The following is a 27,127-nucleotide window of genomic DNA, read 5'->3' on the forward strand; positions in this document are numbered from 1 at the left end:
TATTTAAGAAGGCCTATCATACTGACTGAGGATGTGAAAAGTTTCTGTATCACGAGCATAGCTTTCATGGTAAATAAAGAAATGTCAAGTTGCCCTTTAAACCTGAAGTAGGATGACTTGGTATATTGCGATTTATAACCATAATTTTACAACATTCTGAGATTTATAGGGATGACATTTGAAAGACTCAACAACTGGAAGAAAAGCCACAAAATGCAATAGCTGCCACAAAGACATCTGTTGGGCTACCAATCTATCTATATTATGGCAAATGACATCTTCATTAAATGCTTTGGGTGTGTCTTTTGGGACTAGTGATGCCAGGCCTGCATCTAGCTGGTAGTGTAAAAAGTGTAACTTTTGTTTATGCTGTGGTGAAAAGTTTTGCAGCTCTTGCATTGTTCTTTTAGAGTATGGTTTCTTTACTTTTATTTTGTTCTTTTGGAATATGGGTGTCATTTGATTTTCACAGAATTGAAAATATCATTTTTAAATGGTATATTCAAAATATCTATTGTCTGAAACAAAAAGATCATTCTTGGCAAAACATTATTTTTTATTGCAAAAATTATCACAGTGACAATTTTAATTTTCTCCATCTTCACATGTCTTTTTTAATTTCAGTCTATGCCTTATCATTATTATTTTGAAACAACACCTCATTCATATTTGTCATAGCAATACTCAAATATTTAACTTTTTTCCTAACTCTTAAAATCAGTTTTCTCCTTTAATTCTATTTGAACTTCTGCTTTCATATTTTTTGTTAACAACTTTGTCTTTTGGTTATTAATCTTGAAATCTGCTAATATACCATAGTCCTTTCAGAGTGCATGTGTGTTAAAAATAGGTTTAAATCTCTGGAAGGTAGGGTTGCATTAAACTATCAAAATTAGAAAAAATCAACAGTTAATATAGAACAGAATTAGTTATTATTCATGCTCAAATGTGTTATATACATGACTTTGGATAAATTGGCACCCTCTTACCGAGGTATGCTTCATCAAAATGAGTCTGATGTATCCAGCAAATGTGACAATACTGCATATGGTTTTATTTTGATGTATTGAAATTTATTCAGCTATATGCATTAAGAGGAATTAATAGCATGAGTTTTAAATATTTCTACAATTCATTCAGGATTATCTAAACATCTGGAATTTTTATCAAGTGGTCCTGGTCATTCCAGAAAAATAATTAATCAAGATTTGATGGATAAAATCTTTACTCCTCTCTTTATTTCACTAGCAGGCGGTAGTATTTATCAACAAACTTATATAACTATAGTTATATTTTTTATTCAGAACTTATTCAGCAAGATTCTATAAATCCTATTTTAATTTAATTTAATTTAATATTTGCATTTGTATACCGCCCTTTCCCTGAGGACTGCCATTATTTTGAAATAAAGAATAAAACTCTAGTTGGTTATCTATAAAGAGCAATAGAGCAATAGAACTTAGAGACCACAGCTGCATGTCTTCTTATAATTAATTATTGTCAGGAGAAAGATAGCCTTGAGTGGTGATTGTAACAAAGAGTTATTTTCTGTCCAGTTTTGTCTTCTTCAAACTGCATTCTGTACCCTGAATTCAGTGGAGTATATATTTTGTATATATTTTGTTTTTGTGTTCAAATGCTTACAAGCTTCACAAGATACATTAAGATTGGCCTGATAAAGGCAAGTCTCACAGGCAGATTTTCAGAAGTCAAATAAAGTATGTTTGGGATTTTGTGTGCAGAAGAAGCTTAGAAAAATAATGGCAAAAGAGAGAGATGACTGGATAGGTTTTCATGACTATTTCAGGCAAAATCAAAAGTATGTCAATCTAATGAATAGTCTGGAACACAACGTGCCATTGCCTTATGAATGTGTACATGCATACAAAGATACTCATCAAACTGTTTCCTTTCATAATAATTCTTCACATATTGGATAGACAGTTTGGAAAGGGGAGGGCAGAGCAGTCCACCACTGCACACTTGCCTTTATCTGCAAAATACTAAAAAATTCATTTAGTGGCACATTGATTGTTTGCTATTTGAGATTGCTTGCTGTTTACAATTTTGTCCTTTCACTTTTTTAAATGTATTACCTGCACTGAAGTATTTCATTTCTGCCAGGACATTTAACAGTACTTTATTATGAAGGAATAAAACTGGATCAATTTTCAAGCAGAGAAATATCAACTGGGAATCATATAGAGCCCATTAATGAAGTGGGAGCCCTATATCACATCATACACTTTTTTAGATACTATTTTCCTTAGACTCATTTTGTTTCACTGTGGCCTATATTTGTCCTTCTCAAAGAATAGACTTATTTTGGTAACTTTAGCCTAATGGCACATATTGCCATCTTTTCTTACGATGGGAATAGAATTGTCATGTACTGCCAACCATATCTAAGGTGGGTTTTTTGAAGTCAGTCTTGCCTGCTGGAAGCTGTCTGAATGACAGAACTTGATATTTAATCCTATCTGATAATGTCCCCCAAGGTGATTTCTTATTGCTTTTAGTAATAACTGAAATAGAATATATTTAGAATGCAACAGAACATTTATAGAGTAACATAACTGAATATAGTAGAACATGTCAGCATTAGTATATGTTTTTATGTTGTTGTTGTTTAACATGTTTGTTTTGGCAGCTAAGGACCACAAGGGCACAAAATTACATCACAATAGGGAGGGGGAAAAACATTCCTTGTGAGTTTTGGGAGAATGTTTCTTTTGATCACCCTTGTTACATCATTTTTTTTTCTTCCATGGTCATTTTGACATTCATGTATAACTCTCCAGATGGGAAACAATAGAGCCAAATAAATCATATAATAATGAACAGAAGCTAGAGAAGTTCAGTCCAGATGCAGACTTATTGGCGGAAAATATTAAGCTTAAACTTAGAAAGATTAAGGAGAAAACTGCTAGAAAGATTTGACCTGGGGAAGATTCAGTTAAAATATAAGTTGTGTAAGGAACAGATTCCATATGCTCACGTATATGAAAAAGATACTGAGGAGCTATGAGAAGAGATAAGAGGGTGAAAAATGTTTAGGCATAAACTGCAACTCCCTGCTCTGTGCAAGCATTCAAATTAAAATATTCCTGACACCATCTATTTGAATATATCCTTTAGAAAGGCAAGCCATAAATTCTCTGAGCAGTTAGTGTTATATACTTAGTGTTATCTGTTAACCTGACAGCTCAGCTGGGCATCAGCTGTGTATACCCGGCAACAACAGGGGGCGTCTAACTCCAATTCTATTGGTCAGGCCGTTCGGGCAGGACGTTTCAAGGGAGTGGATTGGCCGCCGGCTTGCCGGCAACAGTATTTAAAGGCGCTGAGCTGTGGAGAGTCTCTGTCTGTTCCAACCACAAATAAAGCTGAGTTGCTGACCCACTGTCCTGTCATCTGTTCCTGATCGGTCTAACTATGCAACATAACAGTGGCGATGAGGATGGGATACTGCTTTTAGAGCTGAAGCACTAGCTGAGTCACTAGAGCTGAAGCGCGAGCAAACCGCGGGAAAGGAGGGGAAGAGAAAATTCTCCCGACAAATTCCTTCCCGTCAAAAGCAGTAACCGGACCAGAACAGAATGACCCAAATTGGACACATCCGCGAGTTTGATGTTTGCTACCCGGGACACTGGGAGTCACACCTGGGACAAGTCGAGGGGTATCTCCTAGTGAATCAAATCACGGAAGATAAGTTGAAGGCAGCGACATTGCTTTGCATCAGCGGGCCAGCCGTGTACGACGTGGCTGTCGGCCTATGCATCCCAGATCCTGTCACAGCACTACCCTACGCTGACCTCATCAGCAAATTGAGTCAGCATTTCATGCCGAAGAAATCCGAAATTTATTGGCGACTTAAATTTATTCAGAGGAACCAGCTCCCCGGGGAATCGGCAATCAATTTCGTAGCCGCTATTCGACAAGCCGCCCGAATGTGCAGATTCCCTGACTTGGAAGATTGGATTTAAGACAGAATCGTGTTCGGCCTGAGTGACGATCACCTCCAACAAAAAATAATCGCGAAACCAACCCTGAACCTGTCAGAAGTCATCAACGAAATAATGGCTCAAGAGGCGATTAATGAAAAGAACGCGCTCCAACACAGTAATAATCTGAGTGGCTATGTGCATCAGGAGAATGTTGCAGACAGCGGAGAGGGAGAACCGGCCAACGAGATTGATGCCATTCTCCAGAGGCTGGAGAAATTCAAGAACCATCCCGAGAGTCCCAAGCCGCAATCCAAGTGGAAACAGCCAAAATTGTGCCAGCTGCGGGGGCAACCACCCCAGAGCATCCTGCCAGTTCCGCAGTGCCAGATGCCACGCATGCGGTAAAACCGGCCACAACCAAACCGTATGCTGAGCCCGAAACCGCGACAACTTAAACGAAATTGACGAGCAGCCTGCAGGTACCAGTAACCCCCTTGAGCCCCCAGGGACCCGGGCACCCTCAGTCATAGAAAATTTGGAAGTGGTATGCCAGTCAGCAATCCACCCCCCGCTGAAACCAAAAATCCAAATTACAGTCAGTGTGGAAGGAATCCCTTGCCAAATGGAAGTGGATTCTCGATCACCTGTTTCCTTAATCTCATTTGAGACCTATTTGTTAATTTGCAGTAAGAGCAGGTGGCGGATTTACATAAAACCAACCAAAATTAGACTAACGGACTTCCAACGTTCCCCGATAAAATTAAGGGGACAGGCCACTGTGTTAGTCAAGTATAAGGGATTCCAGGGTCAGCTAGAAATACTGATCACTGAGGGGAAAAGGACTAATTTAGTAGGCCTAGATTGGTTCGAAGCCCTGGGCATATGGATGGGGGGAGTAAACAGCATCCAACCGAGTAGCCTAGAATCCGTCTGTAGTGAATTCACAGACGTGTTCGGGGGGGGGGGTTTGGGAAAATACACAGGGCCCCCGATAAAATTAAGACAAATCCCGAAGTCCTGCCCATTAGGATTAAAGCCAGGAGGGTCCCGTTCGCTTTAAAAGAAAAAATTGAAAGCGAACTAGATAAATTAGTTAGTCAGGGAATTCTGGAACCCGTAGAAGGGGGGGAATGGGAAACTCCCATTGTCACCCCCCTCAAACTGAACGGTAAAATAAGAATTTGTGTGGATTATAAAGCTTCGGTAAACCGGGCCATGAATCCGCATGCTTACCCAGTCCCCTCGGTAAAACACGTCCTCGCAGCAATACAGTCCGGCGCCATCTTTGCGAAGCTCGATTTGGTGCAGGTGTACCAGCAAATTCTGGTTACCCACAAAACAGCTGAAATTCAAACTATTGTCACACACAAGGGAGCCTTTCGAGTGAATCATTTACAATTTGGAATTGCTGTTGCTCCTGAAATATTCCAGGAGATAATGGAAAAGACACTCAAAGGCATCCCTGGAGTGTGCCCATACTTCGATGACGTGCTGATCGCTGGCGAATCAGAGGCAGTGTTAGCTGACAGGTTGAGAGCAGTATTAAACAGATTCCGGACTGCCGGTTTAAAATAGCAGAAAGAAAAGTGCTGTATTGGGGTAACCTCAACAGAGTTTTTAGGGTTCCGAATAGATGCACAGGGCATCCACCCCACTGACTCTAAGGTAAGAGCTATTAAGATGGGCCATGCGGACGCGTTAAGCAGGCTACCCCTGTCAATTATTGACTTCCAACCATACTTTGCCAGGAGAAACGAACTGTCTTCTCATAAAGGGTGTCTTTTATGGGGTAGTAGGGTCATAGTCCCAGACAAACTAAGAATTAAAGTTTTGGAGTTGTTGCATGAAGGGCACCCCGGTATTGTCAGGATGAAAGCCCTGGCCCACAGCTATGTGTGGTGGCCGGGCCTCGACAAGGAAATAGAAGGACAGGTTGCAGGTTGCTACCAGTGTCAGAAATCCCAACCTGAGCAGCCTCACTCCCCTGTGCATAAATGGGGACCAACATATGCACCATGGCCAAGAATCCACATTGACTATGCAGGCCCTTTCCAGGGTCACCTTTTCCTTGTAGTGGTGGACAGTTATTCTAAATGGTTGGAGGTAGTTCCTGTGTCTAGCATGACCACATCCAAAACGGTGCAGGTGCTTAGGGGGCTCTTTGCAATGCATGGCCTGCCTGATGTCATTGTGTCTGACAGTGGCCCACAATTTAAATCTGCTGATTTTCAGGCTTTCATCAGGGCCAACTTGATTAGGCACATCACATCCGCCCCTTTCCACCCGGAGACTAACGGCCTTGCTGAACAAATGGTAAGATCAACAAAAGACACCCTGAAGCGAATTGTCATTGGGGACTGGCACCAAAGACTGGCACAATTCCTACTAAGCCAACATACCACTCCATCCACAACCACCGGTAAAAGCCCGGCTGAACTTCGTTGGGGCCGACGCCTCATTACAAAATTGGACAGACTGCACCCTGACCGGGTGGCAGCGAAAGGGGAGCAGCACAAGACAGTGAGGGAGCTGTCAGTGGGGGACCTTCTGTGGGCCAGAAATTACACCATGGGGGACTTCTGGGTACAAGGGGTGGTGATTGATAAAACAGGGCCTTTATCTTATATTATTGAGGGGGAAGGGGGCCGACAGGTTAGAAGACACTTAGATCAGTTGAGAAAACGGGCCCCAGAAATCCAACAAGGGGAAATGGCCATTGATAGTCAGTCAACATCATGCCCTGCGGCCACCCTGACACCAGAAGGACCCCCATATGTGTATATGCCAACCACGCAAAACAGGGAGAGGCCAGAGACCTTTTTTGCACTACTGAACCCGGGGAACCAGCTTAGGGACTCCAATCCCGGGAACGGGGATGGAGGGAAAGAACTCAGCCAGTCTCCAGACAGGGTGGAGCTGCCATTACGACGTTCCAGCAGAACACGCAAACCCCCAGTGTATCTGAAAGACTTCATAAGGCCATAGGTCACCAGCAGTGGCAAGACTGAGAGCCAGGTTTAGTGCAAAGTTGTATATTGTTCTTGTTCTCTTTTGGGGGGTGGGAAGGGGTGTTATATACTTAGTGTTATCTGTTAACTTGACAGCTCAGCTGGGCATCAGCTGTGTACACCCGGCAACAACAGGTGGCGTCTAACTCCGATTCTATTGGTCAGGCCGTTCTGGCGGGACCTTTCAAGGGAGTGGATTGGCCGCCGGCTTGCCGGCAACAGTATTTAAAGGCACTGAGCTGTGGAGAGTCTCTGTCTGTTCCAACCACAAATAAAGCTGAGTTGCTGACCCGCTGTCCTGTCATCTGTTCCTGATCGGTCTAACTACGCAACATAACAGTTAGTGCCATTATCATGCTTTTTCTACTGTTAAGAAATCATTTCTAATATTCGGTTGGAATCTCTCTACCCATAGCCATACTTTGGAACAATGAGTATCCAAAAAAAGAAGAAGAAGTTGGACTTTTTCTACATGAATCCTTTGACATGATTGAGAAATTACAATATATCTTATACCCTCTTGGTCTTCTAATTATGAAGAAACATTCCTGTTTCTTTTAGTTTCTTATGATAGGGCTTAGTTTCTAGTTCCCTCATCAACTTCACTTCTTTTTTCTGAGGAATTTTGGTGAAACTGCCATTGATCAATTTTTTTTAAAGCATAGATCCTAGAATACTCCAAGTAAAGCTTGAAAAATGTAGAATAAAATGATAATTAGAAAGGACTGTATTTAGATAGACAAAATAAAGTTTGTGCACATCAAACTAACCTAAACTGAGACTGCATTATTTACATTATTTTGTTTTCACACACTGCCTTTTGTAATTTTGTAAAGTTGCAGGTAGTGATTTCTGCTCTACATTGAACAAAAGTTGAAAAATATTTTCATTCCAAACATTCCTCAATTGTTTTATTTCAGGCTAAGTTCAACATCTGCAACATTTCTTTCACCTCTGCTTCTGAGAGCCAATAATACTTATGACAGATATTTAATTGCTACATGCCTTTGAACTATTCTTTGGGACTGCTAAGCTTGTAAGCCGCCCTGAGTCTTCGGAGAAGGGCGGGATATAAATGGAATTAAAATAAATAAATTATATTTCAGATTCCTGACAGTGTACCTGTTTGTCCACAAGTCCTGTTACATTAAATATCAATAGTACAGCAACAGACATAGCAGTGAAACAAATTGTAGATTGCAACATGTGCCTTACCAAAAAGATAGAAGAAAGTTTCTAATTTTATTTGAAAGGTTGTTGTTGGTAAACCTCTCTGGAAAATGCATTTCTTGATCACTTTCAAGAAAACTAGAGAAACTAAAGTTAATGAGTCTGGAATATAACAAATGGAAGGATAAGGATAGTTTTTCTTTTTCACTGCTTGCCCCTTTTCTAATAATTTACATTTTCACTTTACAAAATAAAGATACTTTTTCAAAAGTAGTTAATAGAAGATTATAGCAAGGACAATCAAACATGTTCTTCAATATTTCTTTGAGGGGAGCAAGGAGATTTTTCTATATAAGCACAACAAAATACAACTAAACATGATTTGTTAATCAGTCATCATTAAATTCACAACACGGTTGAAATGCACTCCATATTCTAAATCATAAAATATTAACATTAAGCATTATTAAATATCTGAAGGCATTCAGGATCCATGAAAAGGGAAGACATATCATAAGTCTTAAGGTTTTCAAGGGACATAGACATTGGCATTGCCCATATTCAGTGTGAAGGTGTACGAATTTGGCATGGTTTGAATTTGAATTTGGCATGGTTATACCTGTTATGCTGAGGTCATAAAAGTCAAGATTATGTCTGGCTGAAGCTTTATTGTGATGGCTACAGACAAATGGAGGCAGAGAGCTAAAACTGTAGATAGGTAAGTAGCTCTTCCATGTGTCAGTGATAATATTTTTAAAAGCCCTTGCCTATTTATATTTGCTAACTTATGAGAGGTTGAGGAGATAAAACTGTGTGTTGAGGATTCATTTTGTGAGTTTGCACATATTTTCTAACAGAAGGATGAAGGAAAATATACAACAATTCTCAGCATGTAGAGGCTTGGAACTTGTCTTTCTCCATGTTTTATTTGGCAGGAGATCAGTGGTCACAGTAGCTCTTCCTGGCCTTTGCATCAACCAGAACAGTGCCATACTGTTCAGTTCTTGGCACAGGATTTTAACTACTCTGAAATGAAGAGCAGAAAGATTAGCTCCTAACTGTAGAACATCTGGAATTGTTGTTGATATATCAAATATCTGCTTCCAGTGCTGGTAGAACATATGTGGGAAGATAGATACATGAACTGTGTATATGAAAGTGTCATTTGTGCATAAGATTAGAAATTTGGCAGTTATGCCTCAGACAGTAAACATCAGTAGTTTTTTTTTTCTTTTCCTTCCAAATTAATGATACATATCCTGTTAACCAGATTGGAAATGTATGGAGACATCAGAACTATGGTTGGGACACATGTAAGATTCTGCCTTGATGTCCCAAATATTGGCAGCTTCAATTTTTCATGTCCTCTCTTATTTATGAAGGCATTTCTCTCCAAGAGAAATATTTCCTTATAGTCTTTATGTGCAACATGTACTTGTAAATATAAATATTTAGATGAAAGACTAGTTCAAAGGCAGGCAGCTGAGACATTTCATTGTGCCCCTCACCCCAGTGTTTCTCTGATGAATGTTGTCACACAAAGCAATTCACCTCTTTCCACTTCATTAAAATTATCTCACTAAACTTACATAATTTGAAATCAGCCATTAGTTTACAAGTCAATGAAGCTATTGCATCAAATGATGGGGCAGGCCACATTTCTCTGCTCCTTAATATTAAGGATTTCTTTTGATACAGAGGAGAATCAGGTTTCTTCTGTGCTTATAACGCTGATGGATAAAATTGCCATTTGATCAATTGTGCCATTGCAGGGTTGTAAGAGTTTTGTAACTCCATGGGCAACCAGAATTTGATGCTTCTGAGGCCTCTTTCATGTATTTGTTTGGGAAGATAGGGCTAGAATTAATGAGCTGGTAATGAAAATCACAAGGTCCTGAAATGTCATTGTCATGGGATTTAGGTCAAGATGGTATTGTCGCAAAGACTTTCTAGGCATTGTGTGGTTGTAAATATGCTCTTACCTCAATAGGTGTGCAGGATGTTTTTCAGAAAAGGAAAAAGAAATGCTCTAGCCTGCTCATTCTTTTAGTGAAGTAACTCCAGTTCCATTGTAATCCTCAGTCCTTATTGATTATTTTAAGGAAAAGACATTTCTGTTAGTATTCATCCGTTCATGAATTTCAATGGAACGTAATGCTGAAATTTGCTTCCACTGGAATGCAGGGTAAAATTCCTTTTACTGATGGAGTTAGCAACTAATAAAATAGAAATAATAAGTTAACTCTCCTCCCAGTAAAATTATATTTCTTCTCTTTATTCATTGCAGTAAAAATCTCTGAACGGTTTACAAGAAAATCAAAATACTGTACATATACATTCACAGTGGTAATTTCAGAGCATTTTCACATAAACAGTTTAGTGGCATCATTCAGTCATTGCTGAATGAAGAGTCTTCATATCACCACCACAATGTCAAGGTAATAAACCACCAGTAAAGAAATGGTCTCAATAAAAGCCTGAGTAAAATGACAAAAATGGGAAGGCAGTATTCAAAACCATAAGATTAAAATCTTTCCAGAAGGTGAAGGGAGAGATGGATTCAGAGAAGTCCCTCAAAAGAAATACTCATTGCATTCATTCCGAAGATGACTATTTGACAAACTGCATCACTGTCTGGTTTGGTGGCAGCAGTGCCTCAGATAGAAAGTCCATACAGAGAACGGTAAGGACAGCCGAGAAGATCCTGGTATTCAGGATGCTGCTTATAAGCGCTATATGCTTAGAGCTCAAAGCATTGTCAGAGACCCCACACACCCACTTTATGGTCTTTTTCTGTTGCTCTCCTCTTGGGGGAGGTTTCAAAGTATTTCTAGCTGGACTACCCGATTCTGTAATAGCTTTGTGCCCTATGGTTAACTCGCAATATTTGTTTTTCTCTAACTAGACTGTGTTGTTTCTCTGTGTCATATAACATATGTGGGTATATGGATTATGTATGTATGTATGTCATATTTACATTGGAAGTGGTGACCCTTTGAGAGCTGTATGCAATGAAATTTCATTTTAATGTATGCCGATGAGTGTACATTCAAAATGACAATAAAGTTATTATTCTATTCTATTCTATTCTATTCTATTCTATTCTGTTCTGTTCTGTTCTGTTCTGTTCTGTTCTGTTCTGTTCTGTTCTGTTCTGTTCTATTCTATTCTATTCTATTCTATTCTATTCTATTCTATTCTATTCTATTCTATTCTATTCTATTCTATTCTATTCTATTCTATTCTATTCTATTCTATTCTATTCTTCTGTTCCTCTTTTGCTTTTTGGTATCATTTGAAATCTATGACATGCCTTACAAAGTGCTTTCAGATCCTGGTTTTAAAACATCTAATGTCCAGAACTAACTTACACTAGAAATTCTGATTCTTTTTCTTTTCTATTTTCAGATCCTGCAATTGTGAATGGAGTTTACTGGTCTGAATCATTAAACAAAGTGTTTGTTGACAACTTTGGCCACGACCCTTCCCTTATATGGCAGTACTTTGGAAGTGCAAAGGGATTTTTCAGGCAGTATCCAGGTAAGAAAAAAATGCCTGTGCTTCTTTTCTGTCCTCCTTTTATTACATGCTTTTATTTGCTAATCCTAAAAGAGCAGCATTAGTCAACTCCTTATGGCATGAGCAATATAAACAGCATTGGAGGAAGTATTTCACCATTATAATAAATCAGTTCTGTTTGGAAAAGCGTGAACAAACTCAACCTCAACCACTCAAGGAGTTTTAATATCAGTCTTTCAGTGCCCCTTTTTGACTTTTATGTTTCTTTTACTACCAAGTTTGTCTGAAGCAGCAAACTTCCTTATTTTTCTTGGTGGAAACAGCTGAAACCCTTAGGACAGATCCCCTGCTGCAACAGTATTTGAATGTTTAATAGAAAGGAAGTTTTAATTTTGTTTAGGAGTTTAGAAAACATGACTTAAGGCTTCAGTAGTGCTGGCTCCACAGCTGTGACAATAAAAGCTCATAACTAAAAATAATATTTTAAAGGGAGCATTGTAGAGTGGCTTAACTGTTTCCTAGTTTTCATACATAAACCTAAATGTTACCATGCCATTTCTTCTCTGCTGCCAAATAATGATTTTGCTAACTAGTCAAATGAGTCTCCGATTCCCCCTTATGCTGATTTCTGCTGGAAGCTTTGACAGCCTGAGAATACTGTAATATGGGTGGAAGAACTCTATCCATAAGTAGCTTGAATGCAACTTTTACCTCCTTCTGCTTCTAGTAGTAATTTCAAAGGAGGGAATTTCATAAATTAAGGACATATTAGCAAAAGATTGTTTTGCTTTTATTCAGAATAATATACCGTATGTCCTGTAAATACCTAGATTTCTTGGAATGGGAACTCAATCTTTTAAGTCAGGGGTGTCAAACTGCCAGCCCGCGGGCCGGACGCATCATCTGGAAGCCATGCCCACCCATTACCGGCAATGGCAAAACCATCCCGATACGTTACACGACATCACATGACATCACGAGTTTGCCATGTCTGTTTTAAGTTGAAAACATGGACAATCATTGTATTTTAGCACAATTACTAATATATTACTATAGTATAATTAGGCTTGTTCATAATTTAAGGAGAACAAATGAAATAAATAGATACAATACTATGCATGTTGAAATACTATATAAATACTATATAAATAATAATTGTTAGCAATGGATATGATCCAGTCAATGATAAAAATATTATACATGATTGATGCTCCCAGGGTAGCTTTCTTAGGGTAAAGCCTTGAATTCTACTTGCATCATAGCTAGAAAAAATATTTTGATTCTTTTCCTATTTTAAATTTTGATTAAAAGTACAGTAATCAACTATACAATGAGAATAAAGAGAAATTTAAGAATAAAAAGATCAGAAAGGAAATAGCACACAAAACAACAATTCTCACATAGTTTGTGAATAGAATTTTATGGAATGATACAACATTTTAAATTTATTATTACTGTCCCAAAAAAGACCTTTATATACACGGCGATAGTCTATTAGGAGTGTGTGCTTATTGAAGCTTAAATGTGAACAAAATAGTCTTTAAATAATATTTTATATCTTACCACTGTATTAATTTTTCAACAAATAATGTTTCTTACACTTTTAAACAATATTGATCTAGCTTAAGACAAACTTTTCACAATGGTAGAGTAACTATAACAACTGATAAGAAATGAATTGATTTATTGTGTTATTTTCTAGTTCCCTTAATGGATAGTAAAGCCATAACAGCATTAATTATTAAAGACTGTTGTGTATTTGTTCTTGTTTTAAAACATTTTGACCAAAATTGGTTATTGCCAGCAGACATAATTGGATTGTACTGATTTTTCCATCATGTTCTAGAAAAATCTTTGATTAGTATAACACAGTTTTAATGTGTTATAATACTATCTGTGAAATATTTTAATATTTAATTTTTCATATATTGCCATGAGCTTCAGTTTGGGATGGTGGTCAAATGTCCCAGGCTAAAACTCACGGCTCAGTTTGGAAGATCATATAGAAGCCGTGGCCAGGGGGGCTTTTGCCCAGGTTCGCCTGGTGCGCCAGTTGTGGCCCTATCTGGACCAAGATGCCCTACATACAGTCACTCATGCGCTTGTGACCTCCCGGATAGACTACTGCAATGCTCTCTACATGGGGCTACCCTTGAGGACCACTCGGAGGCTTCAGCTGGTGCAGAATGCAGCCGCGCGAGTTGTGATGGGGGTCTCCCGATACTCCCATGTAACGCCTCTTCTCCGCGAGCTGCATTGGCTTCCAGTTGCCCTCCGGGTGAGATTCAAGATGCTGGTGATGACCTATAAAGCCCTAAATGGCATGGGTCCGGATTATTTTAGGGAGCACCTGCTGCCAGCGTCAACTTCCTATCATCCTGTGCGCTCCCACAGGGAAGGCCTCCTCAGGGTCCCGCCGGTCAAGGAGTGCCGGCGGGTGATTCCCAGGGGGAGGGCATTCTCGGTGGGTGCGCCTGCCCTATGGAATCAGCTACCAGTGGAACTCCTGATCGCCCCCGACCTTCGTTCATTTCACTGGGACCTAAAAACCTTGTTATTTGAGCTGGCCGGCCTGGACTGAGGGGTTTTTAAGGTTTTAAATTTAATTTTAAAGTGTTGGGGCTATTAATTTAATTGTATTTTAATCTGTATATTGTATTTTTTAATTTGCCCTGTAAACCGCCCTGAGTTCTTCAGGAAAAGGGCGGTATATAAATTGAATAAAATAAATAATAAAATAAAACCCAGAAGAGAGAGTTTTAGAACCAGCTTGAAGTCTTGGGACTCTCTCTAGGAAAAAGACATGTTAGGGGCTAAATGCCAGGTCCTAGGCAGGCTTTCTGGCTTTTGATTTAATCTGTGTATAGTGTTAGTTCTGAAACTGATAAAGATGTATTTGTCAACAAATGGGTGGAACAGGGGGTGATGAAAGGAGAGATTTCTCTCTGATTCTTGCCCTGGCAGGATTTAAGTAATCTTAGAAACATCAGTATCAGAGTTGTTGGAAAAGGATGGAAAGACAGCTCTGGTGACTAAGATTAAATATCCTTGAAGACAACAAGGTTTACTTTTGATTGGGCTTGCCAATCTGGTGAATGAATTAAAAAAAAACAATTTCAAGGAAGAAAACATACATTGGGAATTCTAATGGTGTAATACTGTTCTCTACTCCAGGAATTAAATGGGAGCCAGATGAAAATGGAGTCATTGCATTTGACTGCAGAAATCGAAAATGGTAGGTCATGGTTGTTTTTTTATGAATTTCAGAAAAGTTAAGCTGGTAGAAAGGGCCATTGTGTGTGGTTGTTCAAGCTATGCCCTACACCCGGATGCCACAACTAGTAAAGGGCAGGCAGTCGGTGCACTTGTGTTTCTGGGCAAAAGAACAAAAAGTGAGTGGTCTGCCGGTAGGTGGGAGAACCCCAAGTCATCTTGTCAAACAGGCCTGGCTGACTTGTAACAGGAGAAAGGTTGCTCACATAGACTCTTCCCTTCTTCCATCGCAGAGATGCCTTTTTCCTAATTTGCACAAATGTTCTGTATTGGTTAGCAGTGGCCCTGCAATGTGGATTCCTATGAATTCAATTTACATTCTTCCCTGTTCCTCTTGCTCTGTCATCCAGGTATATTCAGGCAGCAACTTCTCCTAAAGATGTTGTCATTTTAGTTGATGTTAGCGGCAGTATGAAAGGACTTCGCTTGACTATTGCAAAACAAACAGTATCTTCCATTTTGGATACCCTTGGAGATGATGACTTTTTTAATATAATTGCTGTGAGTATCTCTATGTTCTCTTTCTTATTAAATTGTTCCTTTATTATTGATGTTCTTCTGGGTTTCTTTATACACACACAGGCACATCCTTGAAAATACCCTAATCCTCAGGGTATCTTGTAACATTGCACAATTATAGTTTCCACCAAAACAATAATTAAAATGCAACAGAAAAGCACAGAGATTTAATATACAGCATGCAATTTGTATATCAAAACATTTCAAAGTTGGAAGAATAAATATGTCTTTGCCTGGAGCTTAGCAGATAAATAAACAAGTATGTTAGCAAATTTAATTCACCAAGGAAAGAGAATCCTCACCTGAGGTTGTGCAGTTCCATCAGTTCTTGGTCACAGAGACTGAAAAGGTGGAAGGACGAATTGAACATCAAATATCCTCCAAGGCTAGAATTATTAGTTCTGTTTATGAGGGATAATCTTATGGCCACAGTATTTTGGATTGCTGTGACAAAAATTATAAAAAAATTAAAAAAGCGACGTATATTTTCATAATGCTTTTTTGAATTATTTGTCTTATTAAAATAAGTTTTAATTCTTGGTCCACAATGAAACATTCTTAATATGCTTCTACAATCTTAAATCGAATATGTGCATTATATTGTTTTATGGAGTACCTTAAGAATCCAATTATTTAGAAATAGTAAGCTGTTATTTATATGTATGTATGTATGTATGTATGTATGTATGTATGTATGTATGTATGTATGTATGCAGTGCTTTTTTTGTAAAAGAAAAAGGTGCCGGAACTCACACATGTCATACAACCCGCCTTGCCTACCCTATAAGGTTCCATCCAAAAAAGGTGCCGGAACTCCGTTCTGAGTGTTCTATGAGAAAAAAAGCCCTGTATGTATGTATGTATGTGTATAATCTTACTACTCTATAATTAATGGAACTTTGCTTTCAGAAACCTGTAGAGGACATCTATTTTCTCAGATAGGAAACATTAAAATGTATGTCATAGATATCATTATAGTGCTGTTATTCATCCATAGTTAATAATTATATTTTTATTAGTGGAAGTTCACAATTTAGGAAATTACGGTATGTCTGAAATAAATTTCTCAATCCACTGTATCCAGTTTTGGTTCTAACAACAGACTATCAATTGTTTGTGAATTTAGGTGGACGAACAATTTCCAATTTCTATCATAGGCAATCACTGAAATCCATTTGCAAGCTGGTTCCAGATCTTTCATGTTCAATCATAAAGTAATTACATGTAGATAGACATCAGTTCAAATATAATCTTCATTTAAGAAACCATGGTTGGTTTACCCCTAAATCCATCTACACTGGCATCTTGGTACATATGCCTTAATAATACAAAGTACTGCCATCCAAAACATTCTAGGGGCTTTATCGAAAACAGTCTAGAATGGTTATAAGCATACCCAAATTAATATTAAAAGCAAAAGCATAGTGAGAGCTTGATTATTTAATAGTGCAGAGAAGACATTTTTGCACATCTGTATAGGAATTTATAGACAAAGGTGTGGTGTAGGTTAAGAATCCAATCTTGGTTTTATGGAATTGATTCTGGCATTTCTGTATGAAATTCATTTGATTTCTTCAGAACACTTTCTTTCTCTCTTCAAATATAGATAGTCCTCATTATACTACCTATACAGGTAAATCATTGGGACCAGCAACTTTGTCACTATGCGTGCGATACTATAGTAAAGTGTGACATCACATGTTTGCATTTATGACAGTAGTTGCAGTAGTCCCAGTTACCTCCATTAGGCAAATCCTACACAGTTGAAGTGGCATGTAGTCACATGATCGCTGTCTTCTCCATTGACTATACTGGTAGGAAGCTGGCAAAGAAGGATATGAATGGCAATCATGGGACTGAAGGATCATGAAATTGCAAGCCAGCTGCCAAGTGTCCAAATTGCGATTACATGACTATGGGGACACTGCAGTGGCTGCATTGTAAACATCCATTGTTCAGCACCATTGTAACTGAATAGTCGCTGAGTGAGTCATCTTTCAACGAGAATTACCTGTATACACATACATTTATTCACCACTCTCCTGGGGGTCACTTTTTATGTTACATTTTTGAGAACTGTACATTATATAATCTATATAAAGGTAAAAGTTCCCCCGCACATGCGTGCAAGTCGTTTCCAACTCTAGAGGCCGGTGCTCATCTCCATTTCAAAGCTGAAGAGCCAGCGCTTGTCCGAGGACGTCTCCGTGGTCATGTGGCCGGCATGACTAGACACCAAAGGTGCATGGAACGCTGTTACTTACCCACCGTAGTGGTCCCTATTTTTCTACTTGCATTTTTACGTGCTTTTGAACTGCTAGTTTGGCAGAAGCTGGGACGAGTAACAGGCGCTCACTCTGTTACACGGCACTCAGGATTCGACCCGCCAAACTGCTGACCATCTGATTGACAAGCTCAGCGTCCTAACCCACTGAGCCACCGCGTCCCTTATACCACAGGTCGGCAACCTGCGGCTCCCAGCCGCCCGGTGCGCGCGCACCTCTTCCAACGGGCAGTGGTGCGCGCGCACCTCCCCAAATGGAGAGTGGCACCGCCCGTTTGGAGAGGTGCACGCGCACCTCCCCGAATGGGCGGAGGTGCGCGCGCACCTCCCCAAACCTTTGGAGAGGTGTGCGCATACCTCCGCGCGAATGGGCAGCGGTGCCGCTCTTTGAGGAAGCTGCCGCGGCCCGTATGTGAAGCTGCCGAAAGCGGCAGCTTAGCAGACGGGCCGCGGCAGCTTCCTCAAAGAGCGGCGCCCCTGCCCATTCCGAGAGGTGCGCGCGCACCTCTCCGAACGACCGGAGTTGCGCGCGCACCTCCCCAAACCTTTGGGGAGGTACGCGCGTACCTCCGCGCGAACGGGCAGCGGTGCCGCTCTTTGAGGAAGCTGCCGCTTCGCACGGAGGTACGCGCGCACCTCCCCAAAGGTTTGGGGAGGTGCGCGCGCAACTCCGGTCGTTCGGAGAGGTGCGCGCGCACCTCTCGGAATGGGCAGGGGCGCCGCTCTTTGAGGAAGCTGCCGCGGCCCGTCTGCTAAGCTGCCGCTTTCGGCAGCTTCACAGACGGGCCGCGGCAGCTTCCTCAAAGAGCGGCACCGCTGCCCATTCGCGCGGAGGTACGCGCGCACCTCCGGTCGTTTGGAGAGGTGTGCGCGCACCTGTCGGAATGGGCAGGGGCGCCGCTCTTTGAGGAAGCTGCCGCGGCCCGTCTGCTAAGCTGCCGCTTTCGGCAGCTTCACAGACGGGCCGCGGCAGCTTCCTCAAAGAGCGGCACCGCTGCCCATTCGCGCGGAGGTACGCGCGCACCTCCGGTCGTTCGGAGAGGTGCGCGCGCACCTCTCGGAATGGGCAGGGGCGCCGCTCTTTGAGGAAGCTGCCACGGCCCATCTGCAAAGCTGCCGAAAGCGGCAGCTTTGCAGACGGGCCGTCGCCGTCGGGCAACCGGGAACCGGTTCCATCTCATTTTTAAAAAAAATGGCAGCCGCGTGCGTCCGCGCATGCGCAAAAAACCTTTTTGCGCATGCGCGTGCATGGACACACGCACGCGGCTCCCTCTTTTTTTAATTTGTGATGGAACCGGTTCCCAGTGGCTCTTTTTCTTTTTTAGGTTGCCGACCCCTGCCTTATACTATATACTGTACTACTAAAATTCTCATTGTTATATCCTTTAACTGGATGAAACAGTGCATCATATGGCAAAACCTTTTGAACCAAAGTACCTTAAATGATTTAACTTGCTGAATGTGTCCAAATTATTACCCCCCGTAGATAGGGCTCGCAACTTGGGAGTCCTCCTAGATTGGGAGTCCTCCTAGATTCACGGCTCACCTTGGAAGATCACATGGTGGCTGTGACTAGGGGGGCTTTCGCCCAGGTTCGCCTGGTGCATCAGTTGCGGCCCTATCTAAGCCGGGATGATTTATGCACGGTCACTCACGTGCTCGTGACCTCTCGTCTAGACTACTGCAACGCTCTCTACATGGGGCTTCCCTTGAGGACCACCCGGAGGCTCCAACTGGTACAGAATGCAGCCGCGAGAGTTGTGTTGGGAGTCTCCCGATACTCCCATGTCACACCTCTGCTCCGTGAGCTGCATTGGTTACCAGTTGTCTTCCAGGTGAGATTCAAGGTGCTAGTAATGGTGTTTAAAGCCCTACATGGCAGGGGTCCAGAGTACCTTAGGGAACACCTGCTGCCGGCATCTACTTCCCTCCGCCCTGTGCGTTCCCACAGAGAGGGCCTCCTCAGGGTGCCACCGGTCAGAGAATGTCGACTGGTGGCCCCCAGGGGGAGATCCTTCTCTGTGGGCGCCCCGGAGCTATGGAACCAGTTACCGGTTGAGCTCCAGACGGCGCCCGATCTTCGCTCCTTTCGCCGCGATCTGAAAACATACTTGTTCGAGCAAGCTGGCCTGGCCTGAGGGGGGATTGGTGGGGTTTTTACTATTTTTATTGGGGTTTTTAGTATGTATTAACTGTATTTTTTAATTGGGCATGTATTTAATTACCTTTTATCTTTTGTAAATTTCTGTGTTTTATTCTTGTCCTGTACACCGCCCTGAGTCCTTCGGGAGAAGGGCGGTATAGAAATATTAATAAATTAAATTAAATTAAATTAAAATCTGGGACCCATGATTCCTGAGAAAATAAAATTTTGGAAAGTTGTGAAAGTTGTTCCTGCTTCAATGCTACTGGCTGCTATTGTGCTTTTGCTGTGGCCACATGATCTTCATTTTCAGCATTCTGTAATAATCTTCCAGCTTATTTTGCAATCCCTTATTCCCTCTCTCACCTAGCAGCAGCCATTTACTTGTCTGCTGAAAAGGGAAGGAAGGGAGGAAGGAAGGAAGGAATCCTTGCATGCTTTTCCTGGCCCATGGCACTCCCCGCATGCTCCCTCAACCTGTGTTATTTCACTGCATGTCTTCTCCAACCCACACCCACATGCCTCTTGTACATCCCTATACATCTTGCCTGACCTGTGCTACTCTTGCATGCCTTCCCTGAAAGATGTGGCACCTCTTTCATTTTCCACATGCACCCTTCCTGACTCACACCACCAGTCATGCATCATCCTTGACCAGCATGGCACCTTTTGTGATCAAGCCACTCTCCCAACCCACTCCACTTCCCCCATGTACTCTTCTTAACTGACATTGCATCTCTGCATGCCCTCTTTGACCTGCATAGCACCTCTCATGCAGTCCCAGGCCCTCTTCCCAGCCAATGCTGCCTATTCACATGCCCTCACTTCCTCCCCCACCAAGGAGAGAAGGAGAGGGGAAAGGAAGGAAGGAAGGAAGGAAGGAAGGAAGGAAGGAAGGAAGGAAGGAAGGAAGGAAGGAAGGAAGGAAGGAAAGATAGATTTGTGATGCTTCTTGCCAGTTTCCCACAAGGAAATGGGGAAACTAGCAGGAAGTTAGAAGTTGCTCCTGTTCTCATGATAGTTTTGCCTAAATGTGGTCATTCTCTTTCTTTGCTTAGGTAAGGAAATATATTTGAAACAATGACCCAACAGGTCACATGTTGTCTAGTTCTCAGTAATTTTCTTTAACTATAAAGGAAGAGGAACATGGTCATAATTATAAATTCAATTAAGTACAGAGTTGGTATTGAACGCTATTTCAGTCCTATAGTTAAATAGTTCTGTTGTCTTATGTGTACTGGATTTATTTCATTTCATCCGCCAATAGTTTTGTTTTTAAGTAGATCCATGAATAAAGTCACCAAAAAGTCCAGTGCATATAATAACCATAAAAAGATAATACAACAAAAAAGAGGTGTGTCTTTCAGGGATTACTTATTGCAAAAGCTATATAAAATTGATGGACTGTTGTAGATGATTGCATTACCAAAGGAACTATTAAACTCTGCATTTGCTTTTCTGTAGTTTAAGTTATATATAAGATCAGATCGGCAGTGCATGAACTGAAATGTCTGCAATGAGGAAAAAGAAATGTTTCTTTGAAGTCAGATTCTAAGTGAAGCATTAAATTAACAATGTTATCATAAAACGGAGTGCTAATTCTGCCTGGGGAAAATGTTTTTAGTGAAAAGTAGGCTATCTCTTAAATGAAAAATAATCTCAGAATTCTTCTAAATTTAATTTAAGCTTTTCAAAGAAAAGATTTGAGAGAAAAAAATGAGTGCAGAAGAAAAAAGTCTATTGATTATTATTGAGTTTGTGTGCAATAAATGATTGTTTGCTGCCCAGAGTCACTTGCTTGAGGTGGGCAGCTATAAGAAATTGAATAAACAAACAAACAAACAAATAAAATGCAATAAAATAAAATAATATGGAAGAATGAGAGGCATAATCTTAGCTCAGCTCAAAATGATTTATAGGATTTATCTAAGTTCCTAGGTAAGGGTTGCCAAGCTAAAAGAAAGTGGGTATGGATGCCAACCTTGATGAATGGCAGAAGGGTATTAATAAATTTATCTGGGTGGGGAAAAAACCAAGAGTTAAATTTAAGATTTGACAAGATGCTAGGGAAAGAGGGGGACTCAAGGCGCCGAATTTGAAACTGTATTATGATGTGGTGGTCTTGACATGGGTTAGCGATTGGCTTAATTTAACTAATAAGAGAATACTTCACCTTGAGGGTTGGGATTTGGTATATGGATGGCATGCATACTTGCTTTATGATAAAAAGGTGGACAGGGCTTTTAAATCTCATGTTCTTAGAAGTGCCTTGTTGCATGTCTGGAAAAAGTATTTTTATAAGTTAAATTATAAAATACCGATTTGGGGAATTCCCGGACACGCGATAGAAGGTGTCTATGGGAGTGAGTTTGGATATGTTTTCCTATAAGGAATTACTTAGATTGGAAGGGAATGATTGGCAACTTAAATCATTAGATGAGTTAAGACAAGAAAACATAAGTTACTCTTGGTTTCAATATACCCAATTGAAAGCTAGTTGTAAGCTGGATCAGAAGGTTGGCATCACAATTACAGATGAAAATTTAGTAAAACAAATTAGAGATTCAAATTGTGCGCATATAAAGGGGATATATAATGTTTTAATTGAATTGGATTCGGAAACGGAATTAGTTAAAGATTGTATGATAAAGTGGGCACAAAATATTCAGGAACCAATTCCGTTGGATACTTGGGAGGTAATTTGGGTTAGAAATGTTAAATTTACTCAGGCTCAAAATTTAAGAGAAAATTTTTATAAAATGTTTTATAGATGGCATTTGGATCCCAAGTTGTCTAATATGTATCCTAATTTACAGTCTAAATGCTGGAGATGTGGTAGTTTAGAAGCCACATATTTTCATATGTGGTGGACTTGTAGAAATATAAAAGCTTTTTGGGTTAAAATTTGGTGGAACATTCAAAAGATTTTTAAGAGAAAGATAAAGTTCTCTCCACAATTGTTTTTATTGGGTATTGTTGTAGATTGTGATGTTAAAGAAACCAATTTGATGTTGAATTTGATAACAGCAGCACGGTTACTGGTGGGACAATACTGGAAGAAGGATAGTTTGCCTACTATAGAAGAATGGGTATTTAAAGTATCGAATCTTGCAGAAATGTCTAAGATTTCTGCTTATTAGAAGGATCATTCACAAGAAAGATATATTTCAGTTTGGAGGAGATGGATAGATTATATTCAGAATAAATATGGGACTAAAAAGTTCCATTTAGCTTATGAGTAGATTTTAGAGGGATATTGTTATTAATTGTAGTGTTAGTATTTATTATATTTTTGTTTAAGATATTATCATTATGTTTTTAATACCTTGTATGTATCTTTGTTAAAGGGGAGTTAAAGCACATTATGAATTTGGTTAATTTTATATTATGGATAATTTTAGTTAGAATATGATTATTATATCTATAACCCTGTATTCAGCTCTGGGAAGTGGGGGGGAAGGGGGGTGGTTTGGGGTGGGTGGGTTTTGGGGATATGTATTGTAAAATCTTTTTTTGTAAAACTCTTTAATAAAAAAAAGAAAGTGGGTATGAATTGTCATCTTATTTCAGAAATGAATTACTAGAGAATGGTTGTAATTCATTAATAGTACATTCCTGTCATAGAGAAGGTTTCCGATTCAATTCTTGGTACCTCTAAGAAGTATTGAGAAAGAAAGGTCCTTCCTGAAACATGGAAGCTAGCCACTAGTGGTATAGTGAAACTATAGCTTGAGGGACATACAGCACAGTTGTGACAAAGAGAGAGGACTTTATTGCAAGGAGAAAACTGACACTGGAACTCTCTTCTTTCAGCTTTGAAATTGCTTCTGACATTGCACACCACAGGGAAGGGGACATGTTATGAATTGAACATGGAGCGGCTACAAGCTGCATTAAAAAACCCCATCCTTATAGTGAATAGGTAGGTAGGTAAACTAAACAGATAGACAGATAGATCATGTGACATCAGAAGAAGAAAATTTAGTCCTAAATAATTTTAGCTTAACAAAATAAAAAATGAATGGTAAACAGTTCCATGAAAAATGTTAGTGTTCAAAATTTTCATTTTCATTAAAGATACAATTTCAGATTGGCTTAAACTGTATTTAGACTTGGATTTTTCATTTTGAATGATACATATTTTTCAACTGCTCAACAGAATTCACAGACTACTCCTTAAACAATCTTAAAACAAAAATCAATTTGAATGATTGGTGCAAGAAGAACAAATGTATCATTTCCTCCCAAATGCTGTTAGACTTGACTAAAAAAGAATTTTGAGAATGTTGTGCCTCTGAACATTCACTTGAGCATACTCTGCTGGGAATTGTGGCTATGATCACTTAATTGCAGCTATAAAATATTTTAAATAGTATAAATGTAGGACATTGTTTTCTAGACTTATTTCAAGAATGAGGAGCATTTGTTAGTGTTCTGAGAACAAATGTCATCTTCATAGAGAATGCACAGAGAGGAATTATATTATATGGGAGCTGAATGGGCACAGGGTCTATCAGGACTAAAATGTCTTCATAGACTAGCCCTCTACAGGAGATCATTTTGGAACTAAGTCTTGTTTTGAAATAAATTTTATTGAAGTAAATGGACTTATATAAAAATAACATAACCTCCCCAAAAAGGAACAGATGAGTATTCAGTAATTTTTGACATAGAGAGTTAGTTTGGGTTAATGGTTAAATGACCTTGCCTAGAAAGGAGGAGATTGAACTTTTAATCCTGCCTTTGAGCCAGTCACTTTGTTTCAGCCCTAGGAAGAAGGAATTGACAAACCTTTTAAAAAATATGTTGCCAAGAAAACTCTATGGAATCATGTAGTTATCAAGAGTTAAGGCAGACTTAAAGGCACATGGACACAAAAATGTATATTTAACACAGGGCAAATTAATTGCTATTGCCTAGGTAATTAATGGTTTTAAAAAATCAACCAGACAGGGGCATTGCTTATTTATTAGAAGAGAAAGCCAAAGAAATATAAGCCAAGAATCCTTACAGGTTGTATGGCTTATTGTTGTTGTTGTTAGCTGCGAAGTCGTGTCCGACCCATCGCGACCCTATGGACAACATTCCTCCAGGCCTTCCTGTCCTCTACCATCTTCTGGAGTCCATTTAAGCTCACGCCTACTGCTTCAGTGACTCCATCCAGCCACCTCATTCTCTGTTGTCCCCTTCTTCTATTGCCCTCGATCTTTCCCAGCATTAGGCTCTTCTCCAGTGAGTCCTTCCTTCTCATTAGGTGGCCAAAGTATTTGAGTTTTAGCTTCAGGATCTGGCCTTCTAAAGAGCAGTCAGGGTTGATCTCCTCTAGGACTGACCGGTTTGATCGCCTTGCAGTCCAAGGGACTCGCAGGAGTCTTCTCCAGCACCATAGTTCAAAGGCCTCAATTCTTTGGCGCTCAGCCTTTCTTATGGTCCAACTTTCACTGCCATACATTGCAACTGGGAAGACCATAGCCTTGACTATACGCACTTTTGTTGACAGGGTGATGTCTCTGCTTTTTAGTGTGCTGTCTAGATTTGCCATGGCTTTCCTCCCCAGGAACAAGCGTCTTTTAATTTCTTGGCTACAGTCCCCATCTGCAGTGATCTTGGAGCCCAGGAAAATAAAATCTGTCACTACCTCCATTTCTTCCCCATCTATTTGCCAGGAATTGAGAGGGCCAGATGCCATGATCTTGGTTTTCTTAATGTTAAGTTTCAACCCAAGTTTTGCACTCTCCTTCTTCACCCGCAACAAGAGGCTCTTTAGTTCTTCTTCACTTTCTGCCATTAGAGTGGTATCATCTGCGTATCTTAGGTTGTTGATATTTCTTCCGGCAATCTTAATTCCAACTTTTGATTCATCTAGCCCTGCCTTTCTCATGATGTGCTCTGCATATAAGTTAAATAGGCAGGGCGACAGTATACAGCCTTGCCGGACTCCTTTCCCAATTTTCAACCAATCAGTGGTTCCGTGTCCAGTTCTCACTGTTGCTTCTTGACCCGCATATAGGTTTCTCAAGAGACAAATAAGATGGTCTGGTACTCCCATCTCTTTAAGAACTTGCCACAGTTTGTTATGATCCACACAATCAAAGGCTTTATCATAGTCAATGAAGCAGAAGTAGATGTTTTTCTGGAACTCCCTAGCTTTCTCCATGATCCAGCGTATGTTGGCAATTTGATCTCTAGTTCCTCTGCCTGTTCGAAATCCTGCCTGTACTTCTGGTAGTTCTCGATCCACATACTGCTGAAGTCTAGCTTGTAGGATTTTAAGCATGACTTTACTAGCATGAGAAATGAGTGCAATGGTGCGATAGTTTGAACATTCTTTGGCACTGCCTTTCTTTGGAATTGGAATGTAAACTGATCTTTTCCAATCCTGTGGCCACTGTTGAGTTTTCCAAATTTGCTGGCAAATTGAGTGTAGCACTTTTACTGCACTATCTTTTAAGATTTTGAATAGCTCAGCTGGAATACTGTCACCTCCACTAGCTTTGTTGTTGCTCAGCTTTTCTAAGGCCCACTTCACTTCACATTCTAGGATGTCTGGCTCGAGGTCAGTGACCAACTCATTGTGATTATTTGGGACATGAAGCTCATTCTTGTATAGTTCTTCTGTGTAATTTTGCCACCTCTTCTTAATCTCTTCTGCCTCTGTTAGGTCCCTGCCATTTTGGTCCTTTATATCTGATAGACAGAGTGCCTGAAGAACTATGGACAGAGGTTCGTGACATTGTACAAGAGGTAGCAAATTCTCTCTCCCTGCTACTCATTAATGAATTGTTTAAGGTTCCTTTGGTTCCTGTGGGAGATAGCAAGTGGAATTTGAGCTAAATAGTTTGGTGTTTTCACTTACTAATTATGAACATTAATTCTGTTGCTTTCATGCCATTTCTAAAAAAGGATGTAAGCAAACAAATTGATGCTTGAAAGATTGCTCTATTAACTTATCTCTAAACGAATAAACATATTGAATAGAGACAAAGAAATCAAATTGATTTTTCAAGATAAATTGAAAATTCTCATTACAATGGCAATTGTGAAAGTTTTCCATTCTATGCTATGCTCAGATATTGCTCTAAGTTAAGATATACAGTCTTTTGGTGGTGAAGGCCACATATGAGTCTTTAACAGAACCCCTTCTTTTGTAGGGAGCGAGAGCAGAACTTGGATATGTTTGCATTAATAAATCTTGTTTTAAAATTTTCCCATTTAAAAATTTATTTTTAAAATTTGAAATTTTAAACTGCAAAGCTTAATTTTT

The 27,127-nt window shown here is 40.0% G+C and overlaps 1 protein-coding gene across 1 annotated transcript in view; it reads left to right on the plus strand.

Moving 5' to 3' along the window:
* Positions 1-27,127, plus strand: part of CACNA2D3 (calcium voltage-gated channel auxiliary subunit alpha2delta 3) — a gene marked incomplete at its 5' end in the record, with an annotated part of 625,719 nt that overhangs the window by 293,194 nt on the left and 305,398 nt on the right. Inside the window, 3 exons of the mRNA XM_081319069.1 lie at positions 11,534-11,665; positions 14,819-14,879; positions 15,268-15,418. Of these exons, the coding sequence (XP_081175195.1) occupies positions 11,534-11,665; positions 14,819-14,879; positions 15,268-15,418 (344 nt within the window). The remainder of the gene's footprint in view (positions 1-11,533; positions 11,666-14,818; positions 14,880-15,267; positions 15,419-27,127) is intronic.

This window comes from Vipera berus (assembly GCF_964194415.1).
Source record: "Vipera berus genome assembly, chromosome: 2".
Lineage (NCBI taxonomy): Eukaryota > Metazoa > Chordata > Lepidosauria > Squamata > Viperidae > Vipera > Vipera berus.